Below are 21,828 nucleotides of genomic sequence, written 5' to 3' on the forward strand. Positions count from 1 at the left end.
TTTCCAGGGCTTTCTCCCGTTGTTACTATTGGGTTAATGAAGGCAATTTTTGACGCTATGGTATTCCAGATCTTACGAGCTTTGGGGGTAAAGGGTCTGGTGCGTGAGAGTATGTATACTAGGGTTTAGGTGTAGCCTGATCTTAATGTCAAGGGTACGGTGAACGGACCCATACCCATATGAGTAATGCTGTGTCTCCGCAGGCGGTGGCGCTCAAAAAACCTCTTGTCACACATGGTGCAAGCATACGGCTTCACCCCTATACACACAGAACATCATATTATTTTTATGCCTCACTATTCATCGAGTGAAGTCTTCCAATATTAAGTTCAGGTATATACATTTATACTACATTGATTTCCTATTAAAATCACTGATGTCAATAACTTATAGGGTATTTACCCTGAGGAATCTAAATACTCCACCTCAATAGCTTGCGGTTGTTGGGTTTTTTATCAAAAAGGTGTTGACAAGGTGTGTGAATTAAGGGTGGCCAACAAAATGTAAGAATGTAAGAAATTGCACTTGGATGACAAGTTTGTGATCTCTTACCATTACCTTCACACCACATACAGTATTACGAACAATTAATACCAAGCTGCGTTATTGTTATCAACATGCTAATTTCAAGCAGCAGGATTGGGTGCGTTAAGGTGTTTCCACGAGATGCAAGAAAATCAATTTTGGTAACACTTGCTCAATTAAAATATTATCGAGTTGAAAGAAAAGTAAAAATACAAATTTGAAGAATATCTCTACAACCATGATTTATCCAACATGAATCATATACTAGTTATATTTTTTTGGCCATCCTTAATTTGCGCTGTGGCTGGCATTTAAACCCTGCCAACTCTGTATACTGTGGTTCAGGTGTAGCCTGATCTTAATGTCAAGGGTACGGTGAATGGACCCATACCCATATGAGTGACGCTGTGTCTCCGCAGGTGGTGGCGCTCAAAAAACCTCTTGTCACACATGGTGCAAGCGAACGGCTTCACCGCTGTACACACAGAAAATATTGTTTTTAAGTCTCACTCTCCATCGACTGAAGTCCTCCAAAATTAAGCTTAGGTGTGTATACATTTATTTCTGATAAACCACCGATGTCAATGGTGGTGTGTTCGAATGGTTCTCGGGATCTTATATTGCACAGTGGTGAAGTCGTAAATATGACGAGTGAATACAAGCGCTTTTGAAGTCAGCGCTCGGAACAAATTCTTCAGCCAATGACATTTCAGCTTGATGGCAAAGAACCAACATTGCGAGCTTGCTTACATTGACAATGTGTCAAACCAGACAGTGTGGGTCAAACTAGCTACATTATTGTAAATGGCTTTGCTTTACCATATTTGGTCAAAAAGTTTAAAATTCAAGGACGATATGTCACAACTCAGAAATTCGGGTATCTTTATACTGGCCCAAGTTTCCCACCACTTGTAACTACACTTGTTGTGAACTCATATTTTTAAATTTCCGACAGCAATCGAACGCACCATAACTTCCAGGGTATTCACCAAGAAGAATCTGATTACACTACCACCTCAATAGCTTGCGGTTGTTGGGGTCTATTTAAAAAAAAAAAGGTGTTGGTAAGATGTGCGAATTAAGGATGGCCAATAAAACAATTTTTGTTTAGGATGAGACAATTTTACTAGGTGTCACCCACAGAGCAGAGAATGCAAGAAATTGCACTTGGATGATGAGAAGTTCATAATCTAATACCATAAACTTCACACCACATTCAGTACGATCAACAATATCCACAAAGCAACATTGTTATCAACATGCGGATTTCAAGAAGTAGGATTGGGGGTTTTCATATGGTAGCACAAAATAAAAAATCTCCACAATTGTGATTTAACCAACAATCCAAATTGTTTTTCATCATAAACAAATTGTTTTCGTGGCCATCCTTGATTTGTGCAGTAGCTAGCATATAGGCTAAATCGTTCCAACCCTGTATACCAGAATGGACCCATACCCATATGAGTGACGCTGTGTCTCCGAAGATGGTCTCGCTGGAAAAACCTCTTGTCACACATGGTGCAAGCATACGGCTTCACCCCTATACACACACAGAACATCATATTATTTTTATGGTCCACTCTCCGTCAATTGAATTCTTCCAATATTAAGTTCAGGTATATACACATTTACAGTGCATTCGGAAAGTATTCAGACCCCTTGACTTTTTCCACTTTGTTACGTTAAAGCCTTATTCTAAAATTGATTAAATTGATGACATTTACTCAGTACTTTGTTGAAGCACCTTTGGCAGCAATTACAGCCTCGAGTCTTCTTGGGTATGACGCTACAAGCTTGGCACACCTGTATTTGGGGAGTTTCTCCCATTCCTCTCTGCAGATCCTCTCAAGCTCTGTCAGGTTGGATGGGGAGCGTCGCTGCACAGCTATTTTCAGGTCTCTCCAGAGGTGTTCGATCTGGTTCAAGTCTGGGCTCTGTCTAGGCCACTGAAGGACATTCAGAGACTTGTCCCGAAGCCACTCCTGCATTGTCTTGGCTGTGTGCTTAGGGTTGTTGTCCTGATGGAAGGTGAACCTTCACCCCAGTCAGGTCCTGAGCGCTATGGAGCAGGTTTTCATGAAGGAGCTCTCTGTACTTTGCTCCGTTCATCTTTCCCTCGATCCTGACTAGTCTCCAAGTCCCTGAAAAACATCCCCACAGCATAATGCTGCCACCACCATGCTTCACCATAGGGATGGTGCCTGGTTTCCTCCAGATGTGACACTTGGAATTCAGGCCTAAGAGTTCAATCTTGGTTTCATCAGACCAGAGAATCTTGTTTCTCATCGTCCTTTTGGTGCCTTTTGGCAAACTCCAAGCGGGCTGTCATGTGCCTTTTACTGAAGAGTGGCTTCCGTCTCGCCACTCTACCATAAAGGCCTGATTGGTGGAGTGCTGTAGAGATGGTTGTCCTTCTGGAAGGTTCTCCCATCTCCACAGAGAAACTCTGGAGCTCTGTCAGAATGACCATTGGGTTCTTGGTCACCTCCTTGACCAAGGCCCTACTCACCCGATTGCTCTGTTTGGCCGGGCGGCCAGCTCTAGGAAGAGTCTTGGTTGTTCCAAACTTCTTCCATTTAAGAACGATGGAGGCCACCATGTTCTTGGGGACCTTCAATGCTGCAGACATTTTTGGTACCCTTCCCCAGATCTGTGCCTCGACACAATCCGGTCTCGGAGCTCTACGGACAATACCTTCAACATCATGGCTTGGTTTTTGCTCTGACATGCACTGTCAACTGTGGGACATTTTATATTTACATTTTAGTCATTTAGCAGACGCTCTTATCCAGAGCGACTTACAGTTAGTGATAGCATACATTAAAAAAAATAAAAAATCATATTGGCCCCCCGTGGGAATCGAACCCACAACGCTGGCATTGCAAGCTCTACCAACTGAGCTACATGGGACCTTATATAGACGTGTGTGTACCTTTCCAAATCCCATCCAATCAATTGAATTTACCACAGGTGGACTCCAATCAAGTTGTAGAAATCTCAAGGATGATCAATGGAAACAGGATGCACCTTAGCTCAATTTCGAGTCTCATAGCAAAGGGTCTGAATACTTATGTAAATAAGGTATCTGATCTTTAATATATTTGCTAAAAAATCTAAAAACCTGTTTTCACTTTGTCAGTATGGGGTATTGTGTGTAGATTGATAAGGAAATGTTTTTATTGAATCTATTTTAGAATAAGGCTGTACCGTAAACAAAATGTGGAAAAAGTCAAGGGGTCTGAATACTTTCCGAATGCACTGTATACTTCATTGATATCTTATAAAAACACTGATGTCGATCCATGCAATAACTTCCAGAGTATTCACCGTTTAGAATCTAATAGCTTGCGGTTGTTGGGGTTTATCAAAAAGGTTTTGGCAAGGTGTGCAAATGTAGGATTAGCCAATGAAAGAAACATAATTCATTTATGATTAACCACAATTTTACAAGGCATCCATTCACAGACTTCAGAACGTAGGAAATTGCACTTCATGATCTCATACAACACAGATGAACTGATGATATTATCTAGTGGTAGTTCTAGGCCTTCTTAAAGTGCTTAATTTCGAAAGTTGCGAAAATAAAGTGTTTTTCTAGTGGCGGTTTATGACCGAGTTCTACTGGGAACTTCGCAAGTACAACATAGCAATACAACACTTTTCATCAAAGGAGTTCACTTGTAAAGGACTGCAAATCACGATAATTATTCATAGAAATTTATCAAATATATAGTACTAATTTATCATAACAAATACCTGATCAAAGTCTTAAATCTTTATTGAATGTGTGCCTGTGCTATTTTTTACTAACATCCTTAACTAGTTTCTATATGTGAGAAGGGTACGGTGAGCGGACCCATACCCGTATGTTTGAGGCTGTGTCTCGCCAGGTGGTAGCGCTGAACAAACCTCATGTTACACTGGGTGCAAGCATAAGGTTTCACACCTAAACCCACAGAGCATCATTATATTATTTCAGTGCCTCGAATTTTTTAGGTTTAGGTATGTATATACTTGGCTGGTAAATCAATTGGTAGTTAACTACTAATTTCAGTACTTGCCGCAACGTAATACGAATTCACAAAAATCTTTTAAAACGTTTCCCCCAATGAAGTGAGACATTTGATGTTTTTTTCCAAAGCTTTAGTCCACAACCATAACACATCACATGAGCTGATGATGTCACCTGGTGGCAAAACTAACCCTTCTCATCCTTAATGGAAATAAAATTAAGAACTTTTTTAGATATCAAACTTGCAAACAATATTTTTCTTTGTGCATGACTAATTAATAAATCCTGCCAACCCTGTATACTAGGGTTTAATTACAGGGATATGGTGAGCGGGTGCATACCCATATGAGTGAGGCTGTGTCTTGCCAGGTGGTAGCGCTGGAAGAACCTCTTGTCACACATGGTGCAACCAAATGGCTTCACCCCTATACACACACAGAGCACCAACTTTAGTATAAAAAGGTTCAACTGCCAAAAATGATCGATCTTTAAGGACTAATCCACTCAAATAGCTTTTGGTATTTTTTCCATTCGTGCACTGTTGATGGCCCCAAAATGTTTTGCATTTCAGCAATCAAGTTTTCAAGAAATAGGACTTTCAAAAAGCAAAATTGTCACTTGCCACAAAATCATGATGAAGTGTTTTGCATCATATGAAGCATTTTGCATCACCATGATGTGGCAAGTAACAATTTGCTTTTTGAAAGTCCTATATCTTGAAAACTTGATCGCTGACATGCAAAACATTTTGGGACTGTATCAACAATGGACTAATGAAAGAAATACCAAAAGATTGTTGAGTGGATTATTCCTTTACTGCAGCTAAATAAGCTTAGCACAGTTTTGGTCTTGTTCACCAGCCAATTTTTTTTAACAGAAAATCTTGTTACAGCGGTTGGTCAAAAAGGTGCAATCTACTAATCCAATTGGGACTAGATTTAAGTGCCCAATGAGTATTGGGCAGTTTATGTTCAATGGGCAATGCGAAGAAAGGTAATGCTCTAATACACCGCCATAATACACAGCAAAATCACTGTTGTAGCCTAAGCGTGGCTACTAGCTACCAATGGTTTAGCTAAAAACAATTGCAATTTTGCTGAGTCAGGTTAGAATTTTGGGTGAAAATGCTGGTGGACACATGGCTTCACGTCATGCTGTTCATATGAACATTAGATGTGAACATTTTAGGCAGTTGGTACATATTTAAACATAAAACACATTGACACAACCATGTGATTTTTGGCATGCTATTGTGACGTCTCAAACTCCTGAAGCTGTCCGATTCTCCTGCTATCCTGAACTCCATCAAAGACTGCTTCCATAGGACATTTTTTGAAAGACTAAATGCAGTCAGCCGAAAGTTGTGGCTCTTAGCGAGACCTCAAGCTCAATTCCAACATGGGGGTTCAAAGATTTTATCGGACCTGGGGCTTGATTAAAATTGTTCGTTTCACTATAACAAGCCTTATTTCTAAACATGATCTGATGCCGATTTACAAATGTTGTGCAATGATTTGAGGGTTTGATAAACATCTATCATAGTCCTCTGTAAACAGGTTAGCTTGGAAAATCTTTGCCTACATAAAACAATATTCAACATCTTTCTCTAAGATCTGACAGGAAACAAGGCTTTGATTTTGAAATAAAACGCCTTTAACAATACAAACTCGAGTTTGATGCAGCCATATGTATGAATTAAATTCCATTATACCCAACATGACATAGGGGACACATTTAACCACACATTGCAGTGGGGCTCATGCATGGCATCTGCAATGCCTGATTGAAGCGAGAGGGAGAGATTTAAAGTGAGGACACATACCCGTATGTGTGAGGCTGTGTCTCTCCAGTTGGTAACGCTGAATAAACCTCATGTCACACATGGAACAAGCATACGGCTTCACTCCTAAACACACAGAGCAGACAAATATTAGCCATCTTTCTGTCAGTTTTAAAATATGCATTCCCTGATTTTTTTATTCTAGACATTAACATGCTGGATTTCCTGCTTTACAATTTAAACAATTGTATAAACAAATCACTTATAGGGGAAATACAATGAAAAACCATAAGTGTGTCTCTACCCTTAAGAGTACTTGCAATTACCGGTACATTTGGTTCACTGACTAGAAAAAACACGGATGTATAAAACACATTCTTAACAGGTCACATCATTCTCTAATATTGAATAACATGGAGTTTTAGATTTTTCTTTCCAGTGGACAGTAGTTTCCAACAAAGCCTCTTTATTCCATTCACATTGAGAAGGGATTACCAACAGAAGGACATCCAACACTGAATTTCCTGTATAATTTAGTGCTAAAAAAGGTAGCCTAACCCTACAAATATGTTTTGTCAGAACATTTGACAATTCATGGGGCTGTTGGGGACTTAACATGTATATTCAACTGAATAATGTTGCGTCAGTAGCTCCAATAAAAATACACTGAGTAATAAGGGAACAGTGAGCAGACGCCATACCCGTATGAGTGAGGCTGTGTCTCGACAGGTGATAACGCTGGAAGAACCTCATGTCACACATGGAGCAAGCGTACGGCTTCACCCCTATACACACAGAGCACCAGTCAATAAATAAACCAAGAGCACTTACACCAGTCATGTGAGTATATAAGGCTTGTTTTAAGAACATCATCCATGTATTAACTGTGTTTGTATTGTGCCAGACACCAAAATATGGACCAACATTTTTGAAAAACTTATTTTTATTTTAAAGTAGTGGCAGCGGTGAAACTTGTCCATAATATTGCAAAAACAAATAAAGCTGTTCCTATAAAAGAGCTTCTTGGAGTCTATCTGCAATATTTAATTGTTTGCAACAATACAAACTCGATGTTCTTATGTGAGATTATTTCACTGGTGTACCTGGTGTAGCCTACATATGTGAGATGGGTATGGTGAGCGGACCCATACCCGTATGTTTGAGGCTGTGTCTCGCCAGGTGGTAACGCTGGAAAAATCTTTGATCACACATGGAGCAAGCGTATGGCTTCACCCCTACACACACAGAGCACCAACTTTAGAAAAGTCTGCATCTAGCCCTATGGTTAAGTAGTCCTTTAAACACTCATCGAAGAAAGCCAGACATGCCAGAACAATGGCAGCAATGAAAATGATCTGAGACGTCACAATAGCCATGCAAAGCTCGCACTGAGACATTCCATTATTCAACAGTTGATTCGGAAAGCATTCAGACCCCTTGACTTTTTCCACTTTGTTATGTTACAGCCTTAATCTAAAATTGATTAAATAGTTTTTTCTCCCATCAATCTAGACACAATATCCCATAATGTCAAAACATAAACAGGTTTAGAATTTTTTTTGAATCCAGAGATGTTAATTGAAAGCCACAAATTGTTAAGCAGTTCTAAAACCATAGTTTGTTGTGGCTTTATGCCAGATTATGCAAGTACAACATAAGAAACCTGTGTATTGGCGCTTAAGTGCAGCATCACTGTCATAACCTATTGTTAAGAAGGGTACGGTGTGCGGACCTATACCCGTATGAGTGAGGCTGTGTCTCGCCAGGTGGTAACGCTGGAAGAATCTCATGTCACACATGTTGCAAGCATACGGCTTCACCCCTATGCACACAGAGTATCAATATATTAGCTAGTGTTCCTATTGCATAAAGTGGAACACAAAACAATACCCAAATCCCAAACTACAACCATATACATTTCACAAAAATGTAAGGACTGATTAGTACTAGAGGTAAAATGTTTGTTGCCATGTCTTAACCCCTTGAAGACAAACACTCTAGCATGCATTTAAGGTTAAAACAAGAAAATGTTTTATTCCCAATCAAGTTTAATTAACACAAGCTATTTGGGTTCAATAGCAACAAACATCGGGAATCTACCACAGAAATGTTAGCTGGCAATTTGTGTAACAAATTAAATGAAAGAGGAAACCCTTCACTGACATCAAAATAAGTTATTTGGCACTTGTTTTTACCTATGAAAATCATCAGTAACAATCTGTACCAACTTCAAGCCATTATCAATTACATTTGTGCTACCTAGCCATGAACAACTACCAGTAAGTCATGTGCAAGGCTTGGACATCAAGAGACCATTCCCTCTGTTGGCAAGAGACTGACTTTTGCCACATGAGTCTGATAGTTTTAAACATTTTAAGTGCTAGAATTGCTAAATACATATACAGTGCCTTCAGAAAGTATTCACAGCACTTGACTTTAGAATGAATTAAAATAGAGATTGTGTGTCACTGGCCTACACACGATACACCATAATGCCAAAGTGGAATTATGTTCTTGGAATTTTAAAAACAAATGTATTAAAAATGAAAAGCTAAAATGTCTTGAGTCAATAAGTATTCAACCCCTTTGTTATGGCAAGCCTAAATAGGTTCAAGAGTAAAAATGTGCTTAAAAAGTCACATAATAAGTTGCTTGGACTCACTGTGTGCAATAATAGTGTTTAACATGATTTTTGAATAAACTACCTCATCTCTGTACCCCACACATACAATTGTCTGTAATGTCCCTCAGTTGAGCAGTGAATTTCAAACAGATTCAACCACAAAGACCAAGGAGGTTTTCCAATGCCACACAAAGGGCACCCATTGGTAGATGGGTAAAAATAAAATAAAAAGCAGACATTAAATATCCGTTTGAGCATGGTGAAGTTATTAATTACACTTTGGATGGTGTATCAACACACCCAGTCACTATAAAGATACAGGCGTCCTTCCTAACTCAATTGCCGGAGAGGAAGGAAACCACTCAGGGACTTCACCACGAGGCCAATGGTGACTTACAGTTACAGAGTTTAATGGCTGTGATAGGAGAAAACTGAGGATGGATCAACAACATTATATAGTTACTCCACAATGCTAACCTAAATGACAGAGTGAAAAGAAGGAAGCCTGTACAGAATAAAAAATATTCCAAAACAGAAATTAACTTTATGTCCTGAATACAAAGTGTTATGTTTGGGGCAAATCCAACACATCACATCACCGAGTACCACTTTTCATATTTTCAAGCATCGCGTTGGCTGCATCATGCTATTGGTATGCTTGTCATCGGCAAGGGAGTTTTTTTTATTTTTATAAAAAGAAACGGAATAGAGCTAAGCACAGGCACAATCATAGAGCAGTGGTCACCAACCTTTGAGTCGAGATCACTGAGTCAAAATGCAAGCCGAGATCTACCATTTATTTTTTTGTAACAGGACTTAAAAAATGTAAGCCTTTGCAACATTAACTTATTAAAAACAATACTGTAGGAATGAGGTTTGTGCAGTAGGCTATAGGCCCAAAACATTATCACCGCATATTAGCTTTGCTTGAATTGCCCTGCCAATGCATTGTTGTTCTTGTCAGACCATTAAAAAATATCTATATTTCAACATTTGAGGTAGGCTATATGATCACACCGGTAATAGAGCAGTTGTTGTATTACTTGTGAGACACAGCTAAGTGAGCATACGTTTAAATAATTTGCTTTTTATTTCACTGGGCTGATGGAGCCTGTATCTTATGATCAGTCTCAGCGGAGGGAGAGGGCAGCAGACTAAGGGTCCGCCTCTCAACGTCCTTCCGCTCTCTCTTCCACTGACCAAAAAGGGACACCATCTTCCAGCTAATGGCGAAACTCGAGTTGCACCGCCTCATGCACAAATTCATGTTGTTACTCCTATGACCAAGCCTATCTATACACTTTCCTAGTCATTCATTGCAGCTGCAGAGCTGGTTGTAGCGCTGAATGGAAGTAGGGAGAAGCACATTTTAGGGCTTATAAAGGTATTGAATAGAAAGTGTTGACAGTGCTGAGTAAAAACTTTAAAATGAACTCACTCATAAAAACAGCAGCTCTTTGCTATATTCGCTGAGAATCTCGCTCTAGTCATGGTTTTAAAAGTTTAGAAATCTCACAGTATCAACTTTGCTGTAGCATTATTTTACACCTGCTACGTTACTGCAGACACAGCAATCTGAGTGATCCGATTGGCCAGCGGTAGGCCTATGGTGCACTTGATTTGCTCCCCCCGGGAATGGAATGATTATACCTTCAGACATTAAATGGTTCAAAATGGGAACATGTCTCCTACTCAGCGCGCAGGGCAGCTGAATCGGGTGCACCTACCGCCAACAGCGCAAGATTAATTAAAAAAATTGGACAGCAAGGCTTATCGTTGGGTTAGAGGGTGAACGTTCCGGAGTGGCCTAGTTACAGTTTTACTTAAAATTGTCTTGAAAATCTATGGCAAGACTTGAAAATGGCTGTCTAGCAATGATCAACACCCAACTTGGCAAAGCTTGAAGAACAATGTGCAAATATTGTACAATCCAAGTGTGCAAAGCTCTTAGAGACTTACCCAGAAAGGCTCACAGCTGTAATCGCTGCAAAAGGTGATTCTAACATGTATTGACTCAGGGGTGTGCATACTTATGAATATAAGATATTACTTATTTAATTTTAAATACATTTTCAAACATTTCTAAAAACATGTTATACCTGTCATTATGGGGTTTTGTGTGTAGATGGGTGAGAAAAAAATATATTTAATAAGTGTTGAATTCAGGCTGCAACAATATGTGGAATAAGTCAAGGGGTATGAACACTTTCTGAACGCACTGTAACTGTATAGGAAGTTTGCATTTCTACCTATATGAATGACACATTGCTTTTGTCCTAGCATAAAGATCTTTTTTGTTTTTACCCCTTTTTTCTCCCCAATTTCGTGGTATCCAATTGGTAGTAGTTACAGTCCCTGTCCCATCGCTGCAACCGTACGGACGGACACGGGAGAGGCAAAGGTCGAGAGTCGTGTGTCCTCCGAAACACAACCCAACCGAGCCGCACTTAACCCGGAAGCCAGCTGTGTCGGAGGAAACACCATATCACCTGGTGACCGAATTAGCGTGCACTGCGCCCGGCCCCCAACAGGGGTCGCTATAGCGCGATGGGACAAAGACATCCCTGCTGGCCAAACCCTCCCCTACCCTGGACAACGCTGGGCCAATTGTGCGCCACACCATGGGTCTCCCGGTTGCGGCCAGCTACGACAGAGCCTGGATTCGAACCAGGATCTCTAGTGGCACTGCTAGCACTGCGATGCAGTGCCTTAGACCACTGCGCCACTCGGGAGGCCCCTAGCATAAAGATCTTTGTCACATCCTGAGCTCCCGAGGCTGGCCAACTGCCATGGTATGACTTTTTAATTTTACATTCAACACATTGCTCTATGACAAACAGGAGTAAAATGGGTCGCTTGTTTTATGTGAGATGGGTACGGAAAGAGGACTCATACCCGTATGAGTGAGGCTGTGTCTCTCCAGGTGGTAACGCTGGAAAAACCTCATGTCACACATGGAACAAGCGTACGGCTTCACCCCTATACACACAGAGCATAAAAATATTAGCTATTCAATCTGCGAAGAATACAAAAATATTTTATTCCAAATTGCAAATTTCTAACTGTCAATTCAAATCAATTTCAGTAGGATTATTGGTTAGATTTACAAGGATAAACATATGGCCAAATGATGAACACACCCATAATACTTGACTATGATCCATATGTATCTCGCTTTTGGTCAAATGAGAATTCCACAAATATAAGATACCTAAAATCTAAAGAAAATTGTTTTCATTTTAAAATAAAAATGCAAACTTGTAAAGCATTGTTTTATTTTCCAATGAAGAAGAGGGTATAGGCCACTCTTCAAATGGTCTACTTACCAATATTACAAAATGTCTCAGAAAATCAGAGTCGATTGATGTCCATGCAGTAAATTCTATTCAAAATCTCATACTGCACACAAAAAGCTACTGCTAAACTAGCAACACCTTCACCTACCTAAAGCAACAATGTCCTAAAAATGTGACCTTTGTACAGCCTCCTATGGCCAACCTATAAACATTTGTACCAAATAGACCTTTCATTTGTACGCTCATTGGTGTTGGGGGACCCAATTGTACATTTGTGATGATAACCCCTCTCCTTCACATAGTTGAGGTGAAAGGAATGTTGAGCTTTGTTGGAAATTACTGTCCAAATGACAAAGAACACTGAAAACCCTGTATACTGGGGTTCCGGTGCAGAACTACAGGTGTAGCCTGTTTAGTGAGAGATGGGTACGGTAAGAAGACGCATACCCGTGTGAATGAGGCTGTGTCTCTCCAGGTGGTAACGCTGAATAAACCTCATGTCACATATGCCACAAGCATACGGCTTCTCCCCTAAACCGAAGAGTACCAGTTTTAGTGAAAGGTCCCCAGAGAGAACACCAAAAACTGTGAATCAAAATCTGACACTAGACAATCTCTTTTAGGAGGCCATCTCATAAGCTTAAAATCACTGGTCACTTAATCCAAACTGGTGTTTCTGCGGGCCTTGTATGTATTTTCTTACTGTATTAGCTAAGCATTTTAAACATCTCCCTAACTGGTAATGGAGAACCTCCAGAAGTTAGCTGGCCATTGTGGTTGGGACACATACCTGTATGAATGAGGATGTGTCTCTTCAGGTGATATCCACTCCTAAATGCTCCATAACAGTGATCACAGATGAAGTTTTTCTGCACTTTGGATATTGGACAGTTCCCATTCTCATCCACAACAACCACCTAGGCAGGATATGACAGAATAGTGGCTCAGCATAAAATTGTAGGCCTAAATACACCATACAGAAAAAACTTGCAAACAAACATCTACTAAATCATCACAACAAGCATGCCCTCACACTTTTGTTTAGGAAACATATGATACAATAGTTTTAGTATGAGAAAAGCCAGTGCTAACCTAAAAGGCAGAACTAAATTAAGGTAGTACAGGATTAAAACAATGTTTTGACCATTTTGGCCATTTAAAGCACTAGGTACACAAAACATAGAGAAGGGTTAACCCCCTCCCGCGTTACAGCTCCCCCCTCAAACACAATAACAGTTATTGTGTTCCCCTCCCCCCTCTTTCCTCTCCAGAGAACCCCACCCCCTCCACATCTCCTCTGCACTCCTCCCACCACAAAAAAAATATGTGCACACTCAAAGCACCAACTCAGCGAGAGACAAAAAAAAGTCAGTCTCACACTCACAAAAGCACAAAGAGAGCCAAACGCCCACAGACATGCACACAAACACACTTTCAGTCCGTTTTTATAACACAATCTCTCCGAAACACACAGAGAGAAGTTGTTTTGCTTTAAAATTCAGAGACACTGACCTTCCCTCCCCTCCCGTCTTCCTCTCTCACTTTACAGGGCGTTCCTGATTTCCTGTTCTTCTTTTTCAGCTGCATGTCCTCGTTGGCCCTCATCTCCTTCTCGTCCAGCAGGCGGGGGGCGTGGAAGTCAGCCTCCTTCCGGATAAGCTGGGGAGCACATACAAGAGGGAGACAGGGGCCTGTGAGTCAGCCTTACCTTACAGATAGGCCTACATTTCAAGACAGAAACAAAACAATAATGTTTTCTAAATATGTTAAATTTAAACATGAACCACAGGATATTTTAGAATCCTTTAACAAATAATGAGCAGTAAAAAAAACATTGTCAAAAGACAGAAATACAGAAGGTAACCTATGACTACTTTTAATTGATGTACATAATCTGGCAGCCTCTTTAAATCATTAATTAAGACTTATTTAGGCATATTAGCATCCCACAGTAAGTTACTGCTGAGACCTAGCCAATGCGAAATATGTCAATTTCTCATTTGTTGTTCTTTCAGTGGGTAACAATGATAAACAACAAAGCTCCCTCCTCTCCCTCTGCATTGCCCCAGCTCCTCCTAACCAGGGGTGGACAGCTCATTCCAGATGGCAGGATCATGTGGCTCTGAGGACCGCGGTCTGAGCCATCCCTCTGGGGTGGTGGACCATGGCCGAGCGGAGCCATCATCTTCTTGGGCGGACCGGCCATGGAGCTGGCCTGCATCAGGGCCATACTGGAGAGAACAGCCTCACAGCCAAGCAACCCCGCCTGGGAACAGAACCCAGCCCGAGTCAGGGAAATCAGTAGAAATCAGACATTTAGAAAATATATCAAACAGAACCAGTCTGGGTGCAGAGAGGAGCTAAACAAATGAGAAGACAAACACTCAAAGACTGTCAGAGGCCAAGTTACAGTTACACCAGAAACGGTATGAAACCCAATGATAAAACAGACTTTAAAAAAAATATGAAACACTTGACATTTAATGACGACCACATCCTGAGTGACAAAAAATACTGTATAATGTTGCCTAATAATAGGCATGTTGTTTGTAGCCATTTTATCATTATAATTTTTGTTGGAAAACAAACCCATTTCATATGGTCGCGGACTGAGCTGCTGGGCAGGTGTGACATTGCAGTGGGAACGGTGTATGTGAGGGCGGGGATGGGGGCGGGGACAAGGTCATCCAGGGATCCGTCAATCAGGATGGTCAATCTGACGGGGGGCCACACCCACCTCACTCATCTAGCACTAAAACTGAGGAAGAGGAGGATGTGGACAAAATATGAAAATACATCCAATAATAATGAAATTATTTTTAAATGCTAAAACCAGCAGTGAGTCACAGATTGTAACAGCTCCAATCACACAAAACCCAATTATTACTCAAAAACAAGCATCTCCATAATAACTGTATATGGCCATTTGCTGTCATCAGGTCACTTAGCTAGCTATTAAATAAGATTCTGAAAGAGCCGCTCCTACAAGCCCCAAACAAAGGTCACATTATTTCAACACATCTAGCTAATATCCAAAATGGGATGGTCAAGCAATTCAGCCAGGCACCCAATTCCAATACTGCACAATACCAATTGTGTACATAAACATATAGCTAACGTTAGCTAGCTAGCGAACAGGTATGAGAACTATAACCAATATAGCTAGCTACCATGAATTTGGGACAAAAGGCTGATACTGTAGATAGGTTAACCTAACATGATTGGGAATAGCCTTACAGCTGAAAATCATTTTACAAATAAAACCAATGGCACCCACATTGGCAAGTTAATGGCTATGGCCAGGCAGATCAATGTATTTAGGTAGGTCAACTTTTGGAATTTGGAATAACTCTAGCTAACTAAATATATGGCATATAATAATAGTCATATAATATGGCTCTGGCTAAATAATGATCCACGGGAAACCTAAATCTATCTTTTAGCAACCCCATAGCTAGCTAACATTACATGCAGCCGCAACCGTTTGATACACTAGCGTGGCTGGTTATCTTTGCAAATATGAGCAATTTCCCCTGGATGTAGCTAGCTACTGATGTAGCTAGCGAAGTTAACGAAATAACTAGCGAGTGTAGCAAGGCAATGGACCATCAAGTAGTAACTTACAGTGAAATATATATTTAATCAACTTAGCTGGTTAGCTAACTAGCTAACGTTTGCTAGTTAGCCTGCAACGGTATAAATACTAAACATTAAGTTAACTACTTGAAGTTATATTTAAATGACTTAACCCAACAATTAAAAGGCATTCCTTATCATCGTAAGATTATCTCATAATCTTAAAATGATTTTAAGATGAATGGACTAATTGTAAATCGTTCTGGATGAGAGCGTCTGTTATGTGACTAAAATGTTAATGTAATCATAACTCAGACACAAAACATCGAGCGGCTAAGAACACCGTTAACCGCTAGCCCGAAACAGATAGCTAGCTAATAACGACGTAGCTAACGTTAGTTAGTAGTGGCCTCCACGCACATCATCACATCTTACTAACTTCAGTTGCCATCCATCAACATATCGAAATATGATATCGTTAGGCAATTTTTATATGATTAGATCCGGATAAATACAGCCAGCTAGATAAAACAACAGTTTGAGGATTCCGATCAGACGAGCCTCAAAACGACTAAGCAGCTAGTACAGCAAGATTTCCCGATAAAGACATTCATTCGTGATGGTCGATTCGTACTCCCCCTCCCCTGTTGTCAAGCTAACACAAGCCGTGTCAGTCACTCCTTTTTTTGCTTAGAGACGGAGGCCGAATTTTTCAAATATCGTCTGATACACGACTAAACATACAATAAATCAAACCATTTGTGATATTCAAACGTAGTTTTTGGGTGTTTACCTTTTAATTTTCCTCGTTTTTCGTGGTTCGACGCCCGTGGCCTGCGTTCCAATTTCTTTCAGTTTACAAACACAGGAAACGCCACCGGATGTGCTCCCCGAGGAGAACCCTGCCATGTGATTGGAGAAAATGAGTATATACGTCTGCCATGTTGGTGAAGGTGAAAACGTTACTCCATTTTAGTTGGGATCGCTTAGCTGCCTGAACAGCCACAGATCATTTCAGTTTAGAAAGACGTGTCTTTGCCCCGAGCCCGACATTGCCTGGATTCATGCACGTAGATTTTCTTCCACCAAAATGATTTTCAGCCTTTCCCCTCCAAAAAACAACAGCACCTAGGATTTTGTCTGAATCATCTCTCAACCTGTAGGTCAGATGCACACAGTCCATTGCAGCCGAGTGTCAATTGAATTATACTGAACAAAAACATGAACGCGAAATGTAAAGTGTTGGTCCCATGTTTCATGAGCTGAAAAAATTAAAAATCCCCAAAACTTTCCATACACACAAAAAGCTTATTTATCTCAAATTGTGTGCACAAACTTGTTTATATCCCTGTTAATGAGCATTTCTCCTTTGCCAAGATAATCCATCCACCTGACAAGTGTGGCATATCAAGAAGCTGATTAAACAGCATGATCATTACACGGGTGCACCTTGTGCTAGGGACAATAAAAGGCCACTTTAAATATGCAGTTTTTTGCACAACACAATGCCACAGATGTCTCAAGTTTTGAGGGTGGTACAATTGGCATGCTGACTGCAGGAATGTCCACCAGCCAGCTCTGGTGTTAATTGCTCTACCATAAGCCACCTCCAACGTCATTTAGAGAATTTGGCAGTACGTCTAACCAGCCTCACAACCGCAGACTACGTGTAACCACGCCATTCCAGGACCTCCACATCCGTCTTCTTCACCTGTCGGATCGTCTGGCTCATTCTGATTCTGGCTCCCCCCACACATGGCTGCACCCCTGCCCAGTCCTGTGAAATCCATAGATTAGAGCCTAATGAATTCATTACAATTAACAGATTTCATTATATGAACTGTAACTCAGTAAAATCCTTGAAATTGTAGCATGTTGCGTTTATATTTTTGTTCAGTATAATTATCTGATGATGGAATTTGTTGCCACATACAGTACCAGTCAAAGGTTTGGACACACCTACTCATTCAAGGGTTTTTCTTTATTTTTACAATTTTCTACATTGTAGAATAATAGTGAAGACATCAAAACTATGAAATAACACATGGAATCATGTAGTAACCAAAACATGTTAAACAAATCAAAATATATTTTATATTTAAAATTCTTCAAAGTAGCCACCCTTTGCCTTGATGACAGCTTTGCACACTCTTGGCATTCTCTCAACCAGCTTCACCTGGAATACTTTTCCAACAGTCTTGAAGGAGTTCCCAAATATGATGAGCACTTGTTGGCTGCTTTTCCTCCACTCTGCGGTCCAACTCATCCCAAACCATCTCAATTGGGTTGAGGTTGGGTGATTGTGGAGGCCAGGTCATCTGATGCAGCACTCCATCATTCTCCTTCTTGGTCAAATAGCCCTTACACAGCCTGGAGGTGTGTTGGGTCATTGTCCTGTTGAAAAAGAAATTATAGTCCCACTAAGCGCAAACCAGATGGAATGGCGTATCGCTTCAGAATGCTGTGGTAGCCATGCTGGTTAAGTATGCCTTATATTCTAAATAAATCACAGACAGTGTCACCAGCAAAGCACCCCCAAACATCACACCTCCTCCTCCATGCTTCACGGTGGGAACCACACAAATCAAATCAAATTGTATTTGCCACATGCGCCGAATACAACAGGTGTAGACATTACCGTGAAATGCTAACTTACAGCCCTTAACCAACAATGCATTTATTTTTTAATAAAATAAAGTAAAATAAAACAACAACAAAAAAGTGTTGAGAAAAAAAGAGCAGAAGTAAAATAAAAAACAGTAGGGAGGCTATATACAGGGAGGTACCGGTGCAGAGTCAATGTGCGGGGGCACTGGCTAGTTGAGGTAGTTGAGGTAATATGTACATGTGGGTAGTGTTAAAGTGACTATGCATAAATAATTAACAGAGTAGCAGCAGCGTAAAAAGATGGGGTGGGGGTGGGGGGGCAGTGCAAATAGTCCGGGTAGCCATGATTAGCTGTTCAAGAGTCTTATGGCTTGGGGGTAGAAGCTGTTGAGAAGCCTTTTGGACCTAGACTTGGCGCTCCGGTACCGCTTGCCATGCGGTAGCAGAGATAACAGTCTATAACTAGGGTGGCTGGAGTCTTTGACAATTTTGAGGGCCTTCGTCTGACACCGCCTGGTATAGAGGTCCTGGATGGCAGGAAGCTTGGCCCGAGTGATGTACTGGGCCGTACGCACTACCCTCTGTAGTGCCTTGCGGTCGGAGGCCAAGCAGTTGCCATACCAGGCGGTGATGCAACCAGTCAGGATGCTCTCGATGGTGCAGCTGTAGAACTTTTTGATGATCTGAGGACCCATGCCAAATCTTTTCAGTCTCCTGAGGGGGAATAGGCTTTGTTGTGCCCTCTTCACAACTGTCTTGGTGTGTTTGGACCATGATAGTTTGTTAGTGACGTGGACACCAAGGAACTTGAAGCTCTCAACCTGTTCCACTACAGCCCCGTCGATGAGAATGGGGGCGTGCTCAGTCCTCTTTTTTTTCCTGTAGTCCACAATCAACTCCTTTGTCTTGATCACACTGAGGGAGAGGTTGTCATCCTGGCACCACACGGCCAGGTCTCTGACCTCCTCCCTATAGGATGTCTCATCGTTGTCGGTGATCAGGCCTACCACTGTTGTGTCGTTGGCAAACTTAATGATGGTGTTGGAGTTGTGCCTGGCCATGCAGTCATGGGTGAACAGGGAGTACAGGAGGGGACTGAGCACGCACCCCTGAGGGGCCCCCGTGTTGAGGATCAGCGTGGCAGATGTGTTGTTACCTACCCTTACCACCTGGGGGCGGCCTGTCAGGAAGTCCAGGATCCAGTTGCAGAGGGAGGTGTTTAGTCCCAGGATCCTTAGCTTAGTGATGAGCTTTGAGGGCACTATGGTGTTGAACGCTGAGCTGTAGTCAATGAATAGCATTCTCACATAGGTTTTCCTCTTGTCCAGGTGGGAAAGGGCAGTGTGGAGTGCAATAGAGATTGCATCATTTGTGGATCTGTTGGGGCGGTATGCAAATTGAGTGGGCCTAGGGTTTCTGGGATAATGGTGTTGATGTGAGCCATGACCAGCCTTTCAAAGCACTTCATGGCTACAGACGTCAGTGCTATGGGTCGGTAGTCATTTAGGCAGGTTATCTTAGTGTCCTTGGGCACGGGGACTATGATGGTCTGCTTGAAACATGTTGGTATTACAGACTCAGGGACATTTTGAAAATGTCAGTGAAGACCCTTGCCAGTTGGTCAGCACATGCTCGGAGTACACGTCCTGGTAATCCGTCTGGCCTTGCGGCCTTGTGAATGTTGACCTGCTTAAAATTCTTACTCACATCGGCTATGATTCAATCTTAGTCCTGTATTGACTCTTTGCCTGTTTGATGGTTCGTCGGAGGGCATAGCGGGATTTCTTATAAGCTCCTTGAAAGCGGCAGCTCTACCCTTTAGCTCAGTGCGGATGTTGCCTGTAATCCATGGCTTCAGGTTGGGGTATGTACGTACGTTCACTGTGGGGATGACGTCATTGATGCACTTATTGATGAAGCCAGTGACTGATGTGGTGTACTCCTCAATGCTATCTGAAGAATCCCGGAACATGTTCCAGTCTGTGCTAGCAAAACAGTCCTGTAGCTTAGCATCTGCGTCATCTGACCACTTTTTTATTAACTGAGTCACTGGTGCTTCCTGCTTTAGTTTTTGCTTATAAGCAGGAATCAGGAGGATAGAGTTATGGTCAGATTTGCCAAATGGAGGGCGAGGGAGAACTTTGTATGCGTCTCTGTGTGTGGAGTAAAGGTGGTCTAGAGTTTTTTTCCTCTGGATGCACATTTAACATGCTGGTAGAAATTAGGTAGTATGGATTTAAGTTTCCCTGCATTAAAGTCCCCGGCCACTAGGAGCGTTGCCTCTGGATGAGCGTTTTCCTGTTTACTTATGGCCATATACAGCTCATTGAGTGCAATCTTAATGCCAGCATTGATTTGTGGTGGTAAATAGACAGCTATGAAAAATATAGATGAAACTCTCTTGGTAAATAGTGTGGTCTACAGCTTATCATAAGATACTCTACCTCAGGCGAGCAAAACCTTGAGACTTCCTTAGTATTTGATTTTGTGCACCAGCTGTTGTTTACAAATATACACAGACCGCCACCCCTTGTCTTACCGGAGTCAGCCGTTCTATCCTGCCGATGTAGCGTATATCCCGTCAGCTGTATGTTGTCCATGTCGTCGTTCAGCCATGACTCGGTGAAACATAAGATATTACAGTTTTTAATGTCCCATTGGTAGGATAACCGTAATCGTAGGTCATCTCATTTATTTTCAAATGATTGAACATTGGCTAATAGGATTGATGGAAGAGGCAGTTTACTCACTCGCAGTCGGATCCTTACAAGGCACCCTGACCTACGTCCATGATATCTCCGTCTCTTTCTCCTGCGAATGACGGGAATTTGGGCCTTGTCGGGTGTCTGTAGGATATCCTTCGCATCCGACTCGTTGAAGAAACAATCTTTTTTAAATTTTTATTTCACCTTTATTTAACCAGGTAAGCCAGTTGAGAACAGGTTCTCATTTACAACTGCGACCTGGCCAAGATAAAGCAAAGTAGTGCAATAAAAACAACACAGAGTTGTCCAATACGAGGTGAGTAATCGCTGTCCTGATATCCAGAAGCTCTTTTTGGTTATAAGAGACAATGGTAGAAACATTATGTACAGAATAAATTACAAATAACGCGAAAAAACACACATAATAGTACAATTGGTTAGAGGGCTGTAAAACGGCAGCCATTTTCTCCGGCGCCATCTCACATGCGGAGATCATCCGTTCCCCTACTCTGCGTCTCACAAAGACACGGCAGTTGGAACGAAAAATCTCAAATTTGGACTCATCAGACCAAAGGAGAGATTTCCACCGTTCTAATTTTTTACATTTACACTGCTCAAAAAAATTAAGGGAACACTTAAACAACACAGTGTAACTCCAAGTCAATCACACTTCTGTGAAATCAAACTGTCCACTTAGGAAGCAA

The 21,828-nt window shown here is 41.4% G+C and overlaps 1 protein-coding gene across 3 annotated transcripts in view; it reads right to left on the reverse strand.

The window, feature by feature from the left end:
• The window catches only part of LOC311139024 (uncharacterized protein), a 29,622-nt gene extending 12,944 nt beyond the window's left edge, over positions 1–16,678 (reverse strand). Inside the window, exons 1-16 of one of the 3 annotated variants that reach the window (XM_084173857.1) lie at positions 16,606–16,678; positions 14,826–14,994; positions 14,317–14,502; positions 13,749–13,895; positions 13,027–13,153; positions 12,684–12,767; positions 11,836–11,919; positions 8,056–8,139; positions 7,469–7,552; positions 7,019–7,102; positions 6,360–6,443; positions 4,879–4,962; positions 4,388–4,471; positions 1,982–2,065; positions 917–1,000; positions 176–259 (exon numbers count right to left, since the gene is read on the reverse strand). In XM_084173857.1, the coding sequence (XP_084029983.1) occupies positions 176–259; positions 917–1,000; positions 1,982–2,065; positions 4,388–4,471; positions 4,879–4,962; positions 6,360–6,443; positions 7,019–7,102; positions 7,469–7,552; positions 8,056–8,139; positions 11,836–11,919; positions 12,684–12,767; positions 13,027–13,153; positions 13,749–13,895; positions 14,317–14,502; positions 14,826–14,870 (1,429 nt within the window). In that variant the 5' untranslated portion in view covers positions 14,871–14,994; positions 16,606–16,678. The remainder of the gene's footprint in view (positions 1–175; positions 260–916; positions 1,001–1,981; positions 2,066–4,387; positions 4,472–4,878; positions 4,963–6,359; positions 6,444–7,018; positions 7,103–7,468; positions 7,553–8,055; positions 8,140–11,835; positions 11,920–12,683; positions 12,768–13,026; positions 13,154–13,748; positions 13,896–14,316; positions 14,503–14,825; positions 14,995–16,605) is intronic. The other 2 variants (XM_084173858.1, XM_084173859.1) reach the window with 2 other exon arrangements.
• Between the last annotated feature and the right edge of the window lie 5,150 nt (positions 16,679–21,828).

Source organism: Coregonus lavaretus, assembly GCF_964263955.1.
Source record: "Coregonus lavaretus genome assembly, chromosome: 12".
In the NCBI taxonomy this organism is placed as follows: Eukaryota; Metazoa; Chordata; class Actinopteri; order Salmoniformes; family Salmonidae; genus Coregonus; species Coregonus lavaretus.